The sequence below is a fragment of the Balaenoptera ricei genome, chromosome 12, assembly GCF_028023285.1.
Source record: "Balaenoptera ricei isolate mBalRic1 chromosome 12, mBalRic1.hap2, whole genome shotgun sequence".
NCBI classification, from domain to species: Eukaryota; Metazoa; Chordata; class Mammalia; order Artiodactyla; family Balaenopteridae; genus Balaenoptera; species Balaenoptera ricei.
This window is the reverse complement of record NC_082650.1, coordinates 11989213-12007523: the sequence shown is the minus strand read 5'-3', so window position 1 is coordinate 12007523 and position 18311 is coordinate 11989213. Positions and strand designations below refer to the sequence as shown.

Sequence of the window (18311 nt, the reverse complement as noted above, 5' to 3'; positions counted from 1 at the left end):
AAGCAGAAACTAACACACCATTGTAAAGCAATTATACTTCAATAAAGATGTTTAAAAAATAATAATGAAAAATCAGAAACCATAAAAGACTGATATATTTTCTTCTATTTAAATTAAAAACCTCTGTATAATAAAAACACTATAAAGATAAGTCACAGACTGAGACAAGGTATTTGAAACTCATATTTGACAAAGGATTAGTGTTTAGAAGAAACTCCTATAGCTCAATAATCAAAAGATAAACAACTAATAGAAAATATGATGAGAAATATGGTAAGAGCAACCCAAATGAACCATAACCATAAACTATTAAGTAAATTACAGATTAGGGACATGCACATTAAAGCCATGTGAGATACAGTTTCATATTCATGAAATGAACAAAAATTTTTTTTTTTTTGAGTCCTCTCCCTCTTTTTCTTGATGAGTCTGGCTAATGGCTTATCAATTTTGTTTATCTTCTCAAAGAACCAGCTTTTAGTTTTATTGATCTTTGCTATTGTTTTCTTTGTTTCTATTTCATTTATTTCTGCTCTGATCTTTATGATTTCTTTCCTTCTGCTAACTTTGGGTTTTGTGTGTTCTTCTTTCTCTAGTTTCTTTAGGTGTAAGGTTAGATTGTTTACTTGAGATTTTTCTTGTTTCTTTAGGTAGGCTTGTATAGCTATAAACTTCCCTCTTAGAACTGCTTTTGCTGTATCCCATAGGTTTTGGGTTGTCGTGTTTTCATTGTCATTTGTCTCTAGGTATTTTTTGATTTCCTCTTTGATTTCTTTATTGATCTCTTGGTTATTTAGTAACGTATTGTTTAGCCTCCATGTGTTTGTATTTTTTACGTTTTTTTCCCTGTAACTGATTTCTAATCTCATAGCGTTGTGGTCAGAAAAGATGCTTGATATGATTTCAATTTTCTTAAATTTACTGAGGCTTGATTTGTGACCCAAGATGTGATCTATCCTGGAGAATGTTCCATGCGCACTTCAGAAGAACGTGTAACCTGCTGTTTTTGGATGGAATGTCCTATAAATATCAATTAAATCTATCTGGTCTATTGTGTCATTTAAAGCTTGTGTTTCCTTATTTATTTTCATTTTGGATGATCTGTCCATTGGTGTAAGTGAGGTGGTTAAAGTCCCCCACTATTATTGTGTTACTGTCAATTTCCTCTTTTATAGCTGTCAGCAGTTGCCTTATGTATTGAGGTGCTCCTATGTTGGGTGCATATATATTTATAATTGTTATATCTTCTTCTTGGATTGATCCCTTGATCACTGCGTAGTGTCCTTCCTTGTCTCTTGTAACATTCTTTATTTTAAAGTCTATTTTATCTGATATGAGTATAGCTACTCCAGCTTTCTTTTGATTTCCATTTGCATGGAATATCTTTTTCCATCCCCTCACTTTCAGTCTGTATGTGTCCCTAGGTATAAAGTGGGTCTCTTGTAGACAGCATATATATGGGTCTTGTTTTTGTATCCATTCAGCAAGCCTGTGTCTTTTGGTTGGAGCATTTAATCCATTCACGTTTAAGGTAATTATCGATATGTATGTTCCTATGACCATTTTCTTAATTGTTTTGGGTTTGTTTTTGTAGGTCCTTTTCTTCTCTTGTGTTTCCCACTTAGAGAAGTTCCTTTAGCATTTGTTGTAGAGCTGGTTTGGTGGTGCTGAATTCTCTTAGCTTTTGCTTGTCTGTAAAGCTTTTGATTTCTCCATCAAATCTAAATGAGATCCTTGCTGGGTAGAGTAATCTTGGTTGTAGGTTCTTCCCTTTCATCACTTTAAGTATATCATGCCACTCCCTTCTGGCTTGTAGAGTTTCTGCTGAGAAATCAGCTGTTAACCTTATGGGAGTTCCCTTGTATGTTATTTGTCGTTTTTCCCTTGCTGCTTTCAATAATTTTTCTTTGTCTTTAATTTTTGCCACTTTGATTACTATGTGTCTCGGCGTGTTTCTCCTTGGGTTTATCCTGTATGGGACTCTCTGTGCTTCCTGGACCTGGGTGGCTATTTCCTTTCCCATGTTAGGGAAGTTTTCGACTATAATCTCTTCAAGTATTTTCTCTGGTCCTTTCTCTCTCTCTTCTCCTTCTGGGACCCCTATAATGTGAATGTTGTTGTGTTTAATGTTGTCCCAGAGGTCTCTTAGGCTGTCTTCATTTCTTTTCATTCTTTTTTCTTTAGTCTGTTCCGCAGCAGTGAATTCCACCATTCTGTCTTCCAGGTCACTTATCCGTTCTTCTGCCTCAGTTATTCTGCTATTGATTCCTTCTAGTGTAGTTTTCATTTCAGTTATTGTATTGGTCATCTCTGTTTGTTTGTTCTTTAATTCTTCTAGGTCTTTGTTAATCATTTCTTGCATCTTCTCAATCTTTGCCTCCATTCTTATTCCGAGGTCCTGGATCATCTTCACTATCATTACTCTGAATTCTTTTTCTGGAAGGTTGCCTATCTCCACTTCATTTAGTTGTTTTTCTGGGGTTTTTTCTTGTTCCTTCATCTGGTATATAGCCCTCTGCCTTTTCATCTTGTCTATCTTTCTGTAAATGTGGTTTTTGTTCCACAGGCTGCAGGATTGTAGTTTTTCTTGCTTCTGCTGTCTGCCCTCTGGTGGTTGAGGCTATCTCGAAATGAACAAAATTTAAACAACAGAAAAAGAACCTGACAGAACCTAATACTGGCAACAATACGGAGCAACAGGAATTCTCATATGCCGCTAGTGAGAGGGGAAATTGGTACAAGCACTGTGGTCTATAATCTGGCAATATATATATTAAAGCTAAAGTTGGGTAAACGCTTATGATCCTTTAGGTCTACCTTTATGAATATATCCTAGAGACCTGCTTCACAAGGAGATATGTACAGGGATAGTCACTGCAACATTATATGTAGTATCCAAAAAAAAAGTGGAAAAACATAAAGGTCCATCAATAGGTGGATAATTAAACTGTGGTAATTTTGACAATGGAATGCTACATAATAGTTACAATGAATAACAAGAGACACCAACGTAAATCCCAAAGAGTAAACAATAATTGACAGAAAATATGTACAGTATGATTCCACTCACATAAAAACTTCAAAAGATTATTTCTTATTGTTTACTCTCTATGTGCATGTGTGTATCTATCTATATCTGTAAAGCAAGCAAAACATGTTCATGGGCATAATATCAATTTTAAGACAGTTCAATTCATAGGAGGGAAAAGGGGGATAGAAGAGGGCTCCAAACATATCTATTTTATTTCTTAAAAAAGATATGAAAAATATGGCAATATATTAAGATTGGACAAAGCTGAGTGGTGGATAAAAAAATTAGGCATACTTATTTTTCTAAAATGTATCCTGCTTCTCTATGTTCTTAGAACTCCCTGGACATTCTAAATCTCTTCTGAATGATAGAGTCAACATTACAAATACCAACAATTACTGGAATAATCCTGGGGCCAGGTATGCCTGGGCTGTGCCGTACTACTAAACAGTCAAAGACGGAGCACTTTTTGAGTTACTGAGTTGGCCCAAAAGTTCATTTGTTACCCCCCACACCGCAAGATGGCTCTAGTAGCACTCAGCTGTCTTTAACTACATTCAAAACAGATTTGTTAGATTGTGACAGCTGTCATATCAGCGTGCATTGAAAAAACTTATCAAAATTTTTGTGTAGCCATTTTAATACTGAAGATGGAAGAAAAAAAGCAACATTTTCGGCATATTATGCTTTATTATTTCAAGAAAGGTAAAAACGGAACTGAAACTCAAAAAAAAGATTTGTGCAGTGTATGGAGAAGGTGCTGTGACTGATTGAATGTGTCAAAAGTGGTCTGTGAAGTTTCGTGCTGGAGATTTCTCGCTGGACGATGCTCCACGGTCAGGTAGACCAGTTGAAGTTGATAGCGATCAAATCGAGAAATTAATTGAGAACTCAACGTTATACCACCCAGGAGATAGCCAACATACTCAACATGTACAAATCAAGTGCTGAAAATCATTTGCACCAGCTTGGTTATATTCAATGCTTTGTTGTTTGGGTACCACATAAGTTACGTGAAAAAAACCTTGACTGTATTTCCGCATGCAATTCTCTATTTAAATGTAATGAAAACGCTCCGTTTTTAAAACAAATTGTGGTGGGTGATGAAATGTAGATACTGCACAATAACATGGAATGGAAGAGATTGTGGGGCAAGCAAAATGAACCACCACCACTCCAAAGGCTGGTCTTCATCCAAAGAAGGTGATGTTGTGTATATGGTGGGAATGGAAGGGAGTCCTCTATTGTGAGCTCCTTCCAGAAAACTAGACTCTTAATTCCAACATGTACTGCTCCCAATTAGACCAACTGAAAGCAGCACTCAATGAAAAGTGTCTGGAATTAGTCAACAGAAAACGCATAATCTTTCATCAGGACAATGCAAGACCACGTTTCTTTAATGACCAGGCAAAAACTGTTACAGCTTGGCTGGGAAGTTCTGATTCCTCCGCCATATTCACCAGGCATTGCACCTTTGGATTTCCGATTATTTCGGTCTTTACAAAATTCTCTTAATGGAAAAACTTTCAATTCCCTGGAAGACTGTAAAAGGCACCTGGAACAGTTCTTTGCTCAAAAAGATAAAAAGTTTTGGGAAGATGGAATTGTGAAGTTGCCTGAAAAATGGCAGAAGGTAGTGGAGTACGTTGTGCAATAAAGTTCTTGGTAAAAATGAAAAATGTGTCTTTTATTTTTACTTAAAAACCGAAGGAATCTTTTGGCCAACCCAATATATTTACTGTGCTGGGTGTTTCTCTTTCCTGCTTCACTGTCACGTGTCAAACTCTAATAGTCCCTTATACTTTGCTGCTTCTAACCAGCTGTGGGCATGAACACCACATAATTTGGCTTGTAAAAGCTTTGCCTTAGGTAAGATTTAAAAATAGGCTTTAATCTGAGATGCTGAGAAAATTTCCTATGGGCAAAGTTAACCGTAGATTTTGTAGCATATTTTGTTACTTAGAAGCCATCCCTCATCTCAACCCTTTTTACTAAAGTAAAGATTACCTGGCTCTTGTCTGTATTTGGACAGTTAAAATTACCGGGAAGTCAAGTTCAAGACAAGTGATGAGTTGCTACAGTATATATAACAAAATAAATTCTTCCTTACTAATATGTAGAGCCAAGAACTGTACATATTCTCATGCAAATACCAAAAACAAAGACAAATAATGGAAGTACAGATTTAAGTTAAAGAATAAGCTTATGGATCAAATGGTCAAAAATATGTCTAGTTCTTTATAAAGAAAAAAGGAACTTTACCACTGGCATAAGATTCAAAATTTTTAAAATGCATTGTGCAAACTGGCACAATTCAAAGCATTTGTGTAAAACTAAAATGCAGCATGAACATAATCACAAAATTAGAAAATAAACCAAAAGAAATGCCCAGACTTAAAAAATTATCTCATCCTGGATTTTCTTCCAGTATTTTACTTTACATCTGAAAGGTGTGTTCCCACTGAAGAGAATTTAAAAATCACTTTAACCAAAAAGCAAACCAGGGAGGCATGGATGGTAAGCTAATTTGCTATAAAGACACATTTAAGTATAACATATTTCACCTACGTATCCAGTTCTGCCAGGGGAAGGGGTGTCCTCATGGACACCCATCCAATGTAACCCATCCAATCTTTGTAGCAAATACACACAGGCTGTGGAGATGAAAATATGTGAATCCTATCTTACAACTTAGAAGAAAGCAGCACACATACCTGTCCCTAATTTATTAAGGAAAAATTCAAGCCACAAACCAGAAAGCTCTGCAAAGAGATTTCATTAAACGCTAGCATGAGTTAAACGGTCGATCAACCATTCAAACATGAATTGATGTTTCTTTGATAGATGTATTACAGATAAAGCTATGAAAATTCAAACTCCATCACAGGATAGATTTGAAAAGCAAAAGCCCAGGGAATCAAACCAGGTAATTTTTCAGTAAAAAGAAAAACTCTTAACCCTTGAGCTTTTACAAAATTCTGATTGAATATAAGAAAAACAACGGGTCAAAGAATTCACAAGGACAGTGTTATTTATTTTCCTATTCATCTAAAATAATTTTAAGTACAAACAGAAAAATTAGGCTTACACTTGAGAAGCTGCACAGCCAAACACCAGGGACGATGAGAACGAGATAATTAATGCAGAGGTGATTCCCTCCCTGCCAGGGATGTGACCATTAACCAGCCAGGGTCCCCTGGAGATGGCAGGAGATGAAGAGGCTGATGCTGGACCCAGAAAGAAAAGACCATAGGTCCGGTCACAGAAAGAACGTGAGCATCGTGACTTCAGCAGAAAACATATGACCTGTGTTCAAGTACAGCTTTCCCTGTAACTAGCTCCACAACCTTTGGAAGACATTAAACTATTTGGAACCTCAGTTTCATCATCTATGAGGTTAGATGAGATTTGTTAAGGCCTCATTTATTGCTACACAGTCTGATTCTATTTTATGAGCTGTAACTTTAAACTGTCTACACGCCTCGTAATGTGTGAGCTGAATTCTTAAATTTACACCCTGTAGTCTTAGGAGGAACATGCTCATTTCTGTTCTGTAACTCACAAAGCCAAGCCAAGCAAATGTTTAAAAGTGCTTTCTGTGGCTAAATACCAAATTACAAATATGACAGTGTCAAGAACAAACAGAGGTTATATAAGAGAATGCTGCTTAGTCTCCCATTGAAACTTTCACTTGCAAAAATGTGAAAATCGTCAGAGGAGCAGTGTTATCTACACTTCAAAAGCATTCCGTAAATTGCAGACTCAATATAAACTCTTCTCAACATTAATACTAAAATTTAACTAAAATCAACTTTTTGTTAAAGAAAAATAATTGCATACGGTTAAGTGGAAGCAACACTATTATTAATAAGCACAACTGACACTGAGTCATTGAAAATGTTACCCCACCTCTTCAGCCTGTTCCTTTGTTCTTTACCCCCAAAGAATCAGAGTACATAGTATTTTGCATTTCTATTGTGTTACTGAAGAACAGAAATACCATAATAATCATGTCAGCTGAGAAAAAAAAACCAAGGACAAATCCAAAAGTTGAGAAAACAAGGAGAACTATTAGCATGGCCTCAATTCAAACCAACAGAAGAGAATTAACAGAGTCACGAGGAGGAGATGACTAGGACCTCAGGAAAAAGAGGATGTCATCTTAGAGTTTCTAACAAACACAAAAGGGTCCTACATTTTTGTGATGGATTTTATAGCCAAATACTCTAAAACAAAGTTTTTCCAACTGTGGCATTATTGACATTTTGGGCTGGTTAGTGCTGAGTAATTCTTTGCTGTGGGGGACTGTCCTGTGCACTGAAGGATGTTTATCAGCATCCCTAACCTCTACCCACTAGATGCCAGAAGCATCCTCAACATTAAAAAAACAAAAACCTCAGAATATCCAGTATCTTGTCAAAAATTATCAGGCTTGCAAAGAAGTGGAAAAATGGCACCCATAGCAAAGAGGGTGGGCAAAGTCAACTGGTAAAACAGTACAGAAATGACAGAGGTAATGAAATTAGTAGGTAAAGATCTTAAAATAGCCATTACAAATATTATACATATGCATAAGGATGCCAAGGAAAGCATGAACATAATGAGAGAAAGGGAAGATATAATAAGACTCAAATGAAACTTTTAGAGATAAAAATACAATATCTGAAATGAAAAATAAACTGAGTAAAATTAACAACGGATTAGACACTGCAAAAAAGAGTGGTAAATTTAAAGCTGCAGAATGATCCAGCATTGCCACTTTCAGGTTTATACCCTAAAGAAATCTTGCCTATGTGCACCAGCTGACATCAAAATAGGAACATTCATGACAGTTTTGTTTGTGATAATGAAACACTGAAACTAATGCAGGGTCCCAAAACAGGAAAATGGACAGATAAATCTGACAGATAAATAGTCAAAGAGTGGGTAGTAAACAGCTGTACAAATAAACTATAGCTATGAACATGAGCAGATCAGGATAAAAAGAATACAAAGAATACACGTTGTATGAACCCACTTGTATAAAGTTAAAAAATGGACAAAACTAAAGTATATTAATTATACAGATAAGAATCTATGCGATAAGCTATGCAGGGAATAATAATTCGCAAACTCATGGTACAGATTATCCTGGTAGCAGGTGGGGGACAGGAGATATAATCAGAATGAGGTACACAAGAGGGTGTCAAAGATGTCTGTCATTTAATTATTAACTTGACTTGGGTGGCAGAGATTCATATGTTCTTTTTATTAAGCCATACATACACAAAGCCATGCATATACATTATATACTCTTTTGTATTTATATGTCATAATGAAATTTTTTAAAAAATGCTTATAGTCTACAGATTCCCTCCTTAAACCTCTGCACTTCAAAAACTGCTCTCGTCTGCCCTGAGGGTTTATTTTCTAGAGAGACAAACTTGGAACACTCCAGCCATGGGAATGCCCAGCAGGTTTAGCTGAATCAAAGTCTATCTGTTGAATAACAAGACATGCAGCCCCCTTCCCCTTCTCAACTCCAAATTATCACAGTCTTTTTGTTTGGTTTGGTAATTTGATCACATGATAAAATAGCCAGAAAATGTTAAAACTTACCTCTGCCACTTCCTTTTGAAAAGTCAAAGTCATCTGGGTTCTGCCATAAGCAAAAGGTCCATTTCTATGAGAAACGTTTTCAAGCCATTTGATAATCAGTGGAGTTGATACACTAAAAGGCAGATTTCCAATAATATGTACATTTGGAGGATCTAGTTGGCATAAGAAAAAAAACTTGGAATGATTATTTCATCAATATATTCTGAATACAATTTTAGCTAAGAGTAGAATCAAACTGGATATGAACAGCATCAAACAAAAATATACAAAAAGACATGGCTGAGTATTTTCCAGTCCATTTATTCTTCAGAAGCAATGTTTTCTCACAATCCGCTTTGAATTATCAAGGAAAAAAAATCCTACCTAATTACTATTCAGTCAGTCAAAGTCTTCAGGTTTTGGCTTAGGAAAAATATGAAAAAGAACTGGTTTGAGGGAAAAGATCATTTGCTTTGGACATGATGAGGTCAAAGTTCCTACGGGGCACCCAGATGAAGCTGTCAGATACCCAGGCAGGGGATACAGGCTGGACATGAAGATTAAGTGTGCGCAGCATATACGTGGTAAGTAAGACCACAGGGGAGGAGAAATCCAGGCAAACCTGCTGCATGAGAACAGCAGATTCCACCCCTTCCCCTCATCGCAGAAACAACATGTAAGATGTGGGTGGAAAAATAACCACCAGCAAAGAATAGTTAGAGAAAGCTCCCAACAATGTGAAAGGAGGAATAGGAGGGCCTGGTATCAGGGAAGACATGAGCAGAGAAATCGTCTAGAAGACAGTAACAGTCAGATTAATGCCAGGGAACTTGAGATGGTTTGAAGCAGGCAGTTAGGTCGGTTGTCACTGTGTCTGTGACGGGCTGGGCAGGCAGAAACCTGAAGGCTGGTGCCGAGAAGAGGACAGTGGGTTGAAAGGGGGAGACGGGCAGTGCTGGCGTCTCTGAAGGAGCCTGGCGTGCAGCGGCCAGAGACAAGGGGGGCAGCCGTGGGGGCATGCCAGAATCGCTCCTCCAGGTGTTCTGAGGGGTTTTACGGGCAAGAAACACACCCCATTTATCTACGTATTCCAAGGAGCCGGCACATAGCAGGTACCCAGTAAACACTGTGATTGAAGAGCGCCTTGGTTAGTCATTGAATGTGAAAGACAATGGAAATAAAGTTAGAAAGGTGTGGGTACAGCTTGGTTCACTAAAACACTTCTTTTTTCACCCTTTGGAAAAAGTAACACTTTATAGTTCATTCCATCCTTATATGGTATAATAAAAATGGAAACTTTATTTGAACAGAACCCAAAATATTTGAAAAATATCGGGTAAATAAATTAGAATTATAAAATCAAATTACTTTATCTTACTTTGGAACAAAGTGGAAAAGCAGAAAAAAACTGCAATGCACATCACCTATTTAATTCTATTCATTTAATTTTTAATATAAATATATAATAAACATTTATAATGTATAATAAGTAACATAAATACTTGTGATCTAAATAATTACAAAAGAAAATAAGAAAACCAACCCAAAGTCACTTACCATCCTCCCACTGTCTTTTGAGACTTTCTGGAAAAGCCCTTTCTATCTTAAATGTCAAGACATCTCCATGGACAATTCTCAGTTTTCCAGGTGCTGCATCAGAAAGCATCTAGTGTACAAAAAGGTCAATAAAATGAGCTCATACACTTTGGAGAAGAGTAGAACTAATTTATTTTCTTCAAGTCTGTGCATCGTTAAATAAATCTGAAAAGCCAGACTAAGAATGATCATTAATGAACTAATAGCGTGTTGTGTCCACTGCAACAGGCAACTGTGGTGTCTGACTTTCAACACGTGACTAGGGATAGTGGCAGATAACAGTATAACAATAGCTTATAACATCACAAATAACACATTATCTTAATTCTGACCCTCAGAATGACTTGTATTTCTGTACAGATTTAGCAAAAACTCAACTCTTACCTGTCTTTTTTAAATTACAGACTAAGCAGTCTCCCAAGGCAACAGAAATAAAAACAAAAATAAACAAATGGGACCTAATCAAACTTACAAGCTTTTGCACAGCAGAGGAAACCATAAACAAAACAAAAATACAACCTACAGAATGGGAGAAAATATTTGCAAACGATGTGACCCACAAGGGCTTAATTTCCAAAATATATGAACAGCTCATACAACTCAACAACAACAAAAAAAAACCCAACCAAAAAATGGGTAGAAAACCTAAATAGACATTTCTCCAAAGAACACATACAGATGGCCAATAGACACATGAAAAGATGTTCAACACTGCTAATTATTAGAGAAATGCAAATCAAAACTGCAATGAGGTGCCACCTCACACCGGTCAGAATGGCCATCATTAAAAAGTCTACAAATAACATGCTGGAGAGGGTGTAGAGAAAAGGGAACCCTCCTACACTGTTGGTGGGAATGTAAGTTGGTGCAGTCACTGTGGAAAACAGTATGGAGGTTCCTTAAAAAACTAAAAATAGAATTACCATATGATCCAGCAATCCCACTCCTGAGCATATATTCAGACAAAACTATAATTCAAAAAGATACATGCACCCTAATGTTCATAGTGGCACTATTCACAATAGCCAAGACATGGAAACAACCTAAATGTCCATCGACAGATGAATGGATAAAGAAGACGTGGTACATGTATACAATGGAATACTATACTCAGCCACAAAAAAGAACGAAATAATGCCATTTGCAGCAACACTGATGCAACTAGAGATTATCATACAAAGTGAAGTCAGAAAGAGAAAGACAAATACCATATGATAACACATGTAGAATCTAAAATATGACATAAATGAACTTATCTTGAAACAAACAGAATCACGGACACAGAGAACACAGACTGGTGGTTGCCAAGGGAGGAAGGGGGAGTGGGGAATGGAAGGATTGGGAGTTTGGGGTTAGCAGATGTAAACTATTATATACAGGATGGATAAACAACAAGGTCCTACTGTGTAGCATAGAGAACTATATTCAATATCCTATGATAAACCATAAAGGAAAAGAATATAAAAAAAAGAATGTATATATATATGTATAACCGAATCAGCTTGCCATACAGCAGAAATTAACACAACATTGTAAGCCAACTATACTTCAATTAAAAATTATTGATAAAAAATAAATTAGAGACTAAGGACATTATAATGAAATACTGAGAATTAATTAGGAGCAAATCATAGGAAAGATGGACTTAATTCAACTAAATCTTTGTAGCCTAAGTATATACAAAGGATTCTACATGTTACCAAGATCTTTAACTTAATCGACAACTAGCGTCAAACAAGCAGAAAGTCATGTGTCACCGCCAAGCTGTATGTTCACGGCACTCTGAATCACTCCCCTGACCAGAGCACCCCTAAAGTACTTCTGATCCACAGGCACTTTCAACCTAATGAATTACCCGCACGTTTTAACAAAAGCTACCTCCCAGCCTATTTCTACCTTCCACTATTTGCTTTCCTTCCTCTTCCTTCAGTTTTTCCGAGTAAAAAAGAAAAATAAATAAAGGAAAAAAGTACTCTTTCCTTTATCTTCTTTTTTCTTTTTCCTCCATCTCATCCACCTTCGCATCACATCTTAAGAAATGCTCTTACAATACTGAAGCGCTGGCACCTAACTAAAAAGAGCCTTACAGCTAAGCCATCTATAAATTTGCATTGTGTTAAGTGCCCTGGACCCAACACAAAACTTGATTCTTGAAGTCCTTACTTAAAAAACAAACAACAACAAAAAAAACAGATGCAATCCCTGAGCTTATAAAGCTCAACATGCAGGAGTGACTAAAATCAATGAAAACAAACACATCTAAAGTAGGTTACAAAGGAAGAGGTAACCCTCTTCCCACATTAAATCTCAGCTCAGGGAGCTCAGAGAACCTTGGCTCCAATTCAAGGAACTTTTGCCCTGAGCATCCGTTGGACCTTCTTCTCTAGCTCAATTAAAGCTAACTAATTCTCCTAACTCTCCTCTTCACTAACTCAGGCAACTGAGGAAGGACGAAAGCACCACCACAGAAGCCAGAGGGGAGACATGGACCAGGGCACCCAGTTGTAGATCACTCACACCTTCGGGTCAACAATGTGCCTTGCACATGCTTCTTTAGAGCACTGTGTATTACAATTATGTATATTTAAGTTTCTTTTCCCTGCAACAACATAGGCCCCTTAAGGGCACCTGGCTCTTATCTACCTTAATATCCCCTGCAGCTGCAATAGTACATAGTAGGTGCTTCATATATATATTTGATAAGTGAATGAATAAGTGAATGCTCAAATGGCATTCAGTTTTCTGTGAAGCTGGAAAACTCCTCTCCTAGCCTGTGAGATTTGGGGCTCCCAAAATTTGTAGGGTCCAGAAACTTGCAAAGATTTATTTCACTGATAAATCAATTACAATTTGAGAAATGCATACCTGAAAAGCATTTACTAATTAGAGGCTAAACATTTTAAGTCTGGGAATCATCTACTTTGATACATTTAGCCATGGTAGTTTAGCAAAAATAATTGCGTACCTCTAATATTAATGTACTTATGGATTAGTTTAAGTTACCATGATTTGCTAAAACTTAATCTGATGAGTTCCAGACAATTAATCTTAGAAAATATAATAACCTCAATATACCATAAAAATAAAAAAGGAGATAGCTCTCTATGGGACAGGTTCTTACTGTATAAAAACTGTGTATTTAATGATAGCATTTACCATCAATGAAGAACATTAAATTTTTTCCTATAATTATGCTTCACATAATTAAAACAAATAAGCATACCAAAAACGAAGAGGCAGAACTAAAAGCTTGTTTCACAATGTCAATGTAAATTTGGCTTTTTGGCATTAATTTACATGCTCTGATAACTCAACCAAGTTTGAAATGTTAATTTTTTCCACACTGACACACACAGCTGCATACCAGAAACCTGATGTAATACACATTCACCTTCCTTTCCTAAGTTTAAAGTTGCTTTTTTTTTTTTGGATTCCCCTTCAGGCTTAAGTGTCAGTGAAACAGCAAGTCGTCCTGTTCTTTAAAAGGTCTACCTTTTCCAGGACCACTCTGTAGCTTAATCTTCCCCCTTCCCACTCCCCACTGCAGAAGGAATGAATGCTGGTGTTCAGTTTTATGGGAAGGCCCTGAAGCAATTATGCAGGCAAAAAAAAAAAATGTTATACAAACTGAAATGACAGTATGATTACAGACAGCAGCCATTTCAACACCTGATGATATTCAGCAATGACACAGAAAGACCTTCTAACTAACCAGTAATAGAGGAAAATGTTTTCATTATCATAATGATATTTGGGGAATGACGAAGGGGTGTGAAAGATCACTATTACAACCCTTCAAGAATAACACTTCAAAACACTGGAGGTGTTGCCTCATAATGTGCTCAAAGGCACAGCTGACTATGAATGCACACACTTGATTACAGCCAAATGGGTATTTATACAGACACTCAAATTGTTCTATCATTTTTATTTTAGTTTCCAATCCTATATTCTTCCAAAATGAGGCATGAGTAAGCTTTGAGTAAAAAATATTCATTAAATAAGGCTGTAAAAGAAGAAAGCAAGCCAAACCATGATAGGAGAAACATGTATGTAAATCGTGAGCGCTTTACATCATAACAATCCTGGAGATGTTAGATCTCACAGCTGACCTACTGAATTATATCATTTTCACTCAGTATTGGCAGTAATTATATCCAGTTTCCAAGAGATCATGTGTTTTTCTGGTATTAAGTTTTGCAAAGGGTACAAGGAACAAATAGAGAATGCCTTTAACAAAAGTGAGAAAACAAATGCAGACATATTCTTCACATGGTCACCTAAAAATCTCTCTCCTCTGACAAGTCAAGGTCTTAGTGAATGCTTTCTGTGGGGGGCAAGGAGCTATGGTCTAACTAGATAGTTTGCTGGTGATCTAATTTGATGAGGAAAGAACTTATACCCAATTATAAGGTACTTATGCCCAATTACCAATTCCTTGAGAACAAAAAACTGTATCAAATAGCCATTTTGTATGTTTTATGCCACCTTCTCATGGTGAGGGGCTCCTGGCAGCCGACACTGTACAGTGGGCTAAGGATTAATTACCCAGCCCAGTGATATTACCTTCTTTCTAAATTGCCACAAAGTAGGAACCCAAACACTGTTGAAATAAGGGCTGGACAAAACTGTTATGCAAACTATACGATAATGAATCTACAGTATGAAACACAATAGGTGAAAAAAATTTTATTATATAGAACACACAGAAAAGACTAATGCTATTATTCAAAAGGAATTTAAGATAATGTTACAAATGACTTTTCTAAGGGTGAAGATTACAACATGATTTCAAAAAGTCAGCCTGCTTTGCTTTTTAAACAGGACCAGAACATGTACAGTAGAAACTCACTTACTCAGACTCATCAAGGAATTAGATGTTTAATAATTTCCTATTCAACCAATGTAACTCCTTTAAGTGTTAACATCTCTTAAACAGAAACATACAGATGGAAATCTTTCTAAACTGTATTGCACAATTCTCTTCCTAACCCAAGAACAATGCACCCAATTTCACCCTTTTCTTGATGACTTGGGTCACTGTTGCCTGTAGAGCAATGGCCTCAATGGTTATGATGCCTTAGTGCTGTGCTTTTTTTCAGTTTTATATTTGCTTTTTATAGCTTTTCTGCCACAGTAATAATTGTTACTTCTTGCTCTTGTCAGTGGGTCTGCTTCTAGCATTGATCTCTGTACTTACAACTTACAGTGGACTAGGAAATCACTTTGGCTGTAAGTCACCTTTTGCTAATTGGTTGAGTGTTGTCTATGTTATGATTGACTACGGTTATATCTATATCAAGTAACTTATATGTGTAAAGTATGTAATTATCACAACAGAAAGTCCTCCTTATGTAAAATTTGCTAGCAATGAAAGAATTTCAAAATTCTACTACCTCTGATTAAAAACAGCTCCTTTTGTCAGGATGACTAGATTATATGTCCCTTTACAAGACGACAGGGAAGGAGAATAATTATAATAGCAACCATTTACTGACTACTGGCAATAGGCCAAGCTCTTTACATAAATTTCTATCTATCTTTGTAATAACCACAAAAGATGACTATCATTCCCATGCTGCGGATGAGAAAGCTGAAGCTTAAAAAGATTCAAAGGCAAGTTCAGGTTCACAAAACTAGTAAGTGACATATATGATATCTGAACATCAGCCTATTTGATTCTCAATGCCATGAACTCTCTACTTTGCTTATCAAGTAAGAAATAATCACTCTGTTTACCTATTATAAAATCCCAGAGGTAATACTAACAATAATCAATGCCTTACTATCTCCAAAATTCCATGAAATAAAACACATAACTTAACGGTTAGGAAGAATCCTAGAGCTTCTTACTCTGGTCAAGATGAAATATAGGAGACCAGATACATTCTTTTGCCTTAAACGAGAAACGGACAAAATAGTTGAGGCAATAATATTCAGACACTGGATAACAGGAAGTGCAGGAAAACCTGCAGATCCAAGAAGCTCTCACTGCCCCACGGGCAAGAAATATGAAGAAAATGACACCAAGGCACATCATGATGAAAATGCTCAAAACCAGTGATAAAGAAAAAAATCTTAAAAGCAGCCAGAGAAAAAAGACAGAAGCAAAGGTAAGAATGACAGCAGATTTCTTGTCAGAAACAACACAAGTAATAGCAGAGCAACATCTTAAGAGCACTGAAAAAACCCAAAAACCTGACACTATGTTTGTTAAACACAAAGGCAAAATAAAACACTTTTTCAGACATACTAAAAAAAGATTTATTACCAGGAGATCCACACTACAAGAAATGCTAAAGAAAGTTTTTCAGGTAGAAAGAAAATGATACTAAACAGAAATATGGAAGAAGAGCACTCAAAATAGTAACCACATGGGTAAATACATAAGAATTTTGGCTTATTATTTAAGTCTCTTTAATATAGAATTGACTTTTAAAACAAAAAATAACATTGTATTGTGAACTTTATAACCGATGGAGAAATACGGCAACAACAGCACAAAGGCCTGGCAGGAAGAGATGCAAGTATACTATTGTAAGATCTGTATGCTATACATGAAGTGGTATACGTAATTACTTGAAGATAGACTGGAATATGTTAAAGACAGATGTATACTATACACCTTCAATAAACCACTCAAATAATAAAATACAGTTACAGATAATAAACTGCAGTAGACTGACTACTGGCCCCACAAAGATCCACATCCTAATCCCTGGAACCTGTGACTATGTTATGTTACATGGTAACAGGAACTTGGCTGATGTGATTAAAGATCTTGAGATGGGGAAATAAGCCTAAATTATCCAAGTGGACCCAAGGTAATCACAAAGGTGATGAGAGGCAGGAGGATTAGAGGCAATAGTAGAGATGTAGACGCGAGAGGCACATGAGCTAATGATGGCAGGTGGCCTCTAGAAGCTGAAAAAGGCAAGGAAACATTCTCCTCTGAAGCCTCCAGCAGAATACAGCCCTGCTGACCTTGCTTTTAGACTTCTGACCCCCAGAACTGTAAGAGAAAAATTTGTCATTTTAAGCTACTGAATTTGTGGTAATTTGTTACAGCAGCAATAGAAAACTAATACATAAGGCAGAGATGGCCCGAGTGGTGGGAAAAATGCAAGATCCACTACACACTTGCCTATGAGAAACACACTTAAAATATAAAAACAGAAATAGGTAAAAAGGATGGAAAAGATATACATTTCTAACACTAATCAAAAGAAAGATGGAATGGCTATATTAATATCAGACAATGTAGATTTCAGAAGAAAGAATATCACCAGGGATCATGAAGATCATTTCAAAATGATAAAGAAGCCAATCCATAACAAAGATATAACAATCCTAAATGTTTATGCACCTAAAAACGGTGTTTAAAAATAGGTGAAACAAAAACTCATAGGACTGCAAGGAGAGACAGACAAATCTGCAATTAGAGTACAAGATTTCAATACCTTTCTCTCAATAAATGATTGAACAAGTGGACAGAAAATCACTAAGGAGACAGAAGACTTGAGTAATGCCAACTGACCTAACTGAAATTTATGCTGCATCCAACAGCAGCAGAATGCATATTCTTTTTAAAAAACATTGACCAAGACAGATCATATTCCATATGCCATAAACAAGTCTGAATTAATAAAAAATGATTCAACTCATACTAAGTATGTTCTCTGATTACAATGGAATTAGAAATTAATAACAGAAAGAGATCTGAAAAGCCCCCAAATTTGCAAACTAAATGATACACTTCTAAATAATCCACAAGTCAAATAAGAAACTATAAGGGAAATTGGAGCTAAAGTCTTTCTTTAATATCTCAAAAAATATTAACAAGAAAAAGGAAATTAGAAAGTATTCTGAATGCAATGAAAATGAAAACAACATATCAAAATTTGTGGGATTCTCCTAAAGGTGTACTGAGAGGGAAATTTATTGTACTAACACCTATAAGAAAATAAGAAAGGCTTCAAATCAATGACTTCAGTTTCCACCTTAAACTATAGAAAGAACAAATTAAACCCAAAGCAAGAGGAACAAAAATTTCAGAGCAGAAATCTATGAAATAAAACAATAGAGAAAAATCAGCAATTCCAAAGCT

The 18311-nt window shown here is 36.1% G+C and overlaps 1 protein-coding gene across 1 annotated transcript in view; it reads right to left on the bottom strand.

Annotated features, from left to right (window-relative positions):
- TFB1M (transcription factor B1, mitochondrial) overlaps positions 1-18311 on the bottom strand; it is a 74609-nt gene that overhangs the window by 47664 nt on the left and 8634 nt on the right. Inside the window, exons 3-4 of the mRNA XM_059940954.1 lie at positions 10166-10274; positions 8630-8781 (exon numbers count right to left, since the gene is read on the bottom strand). Coding sequence (XP_059796937.1) covers positions 8630-8781; positions 10166-10274 — 261 coding nt within the window. The remainder of the gene's footprint in view (positions 1-8629; positions 8782-10165; positions 10275-18311) is intronic.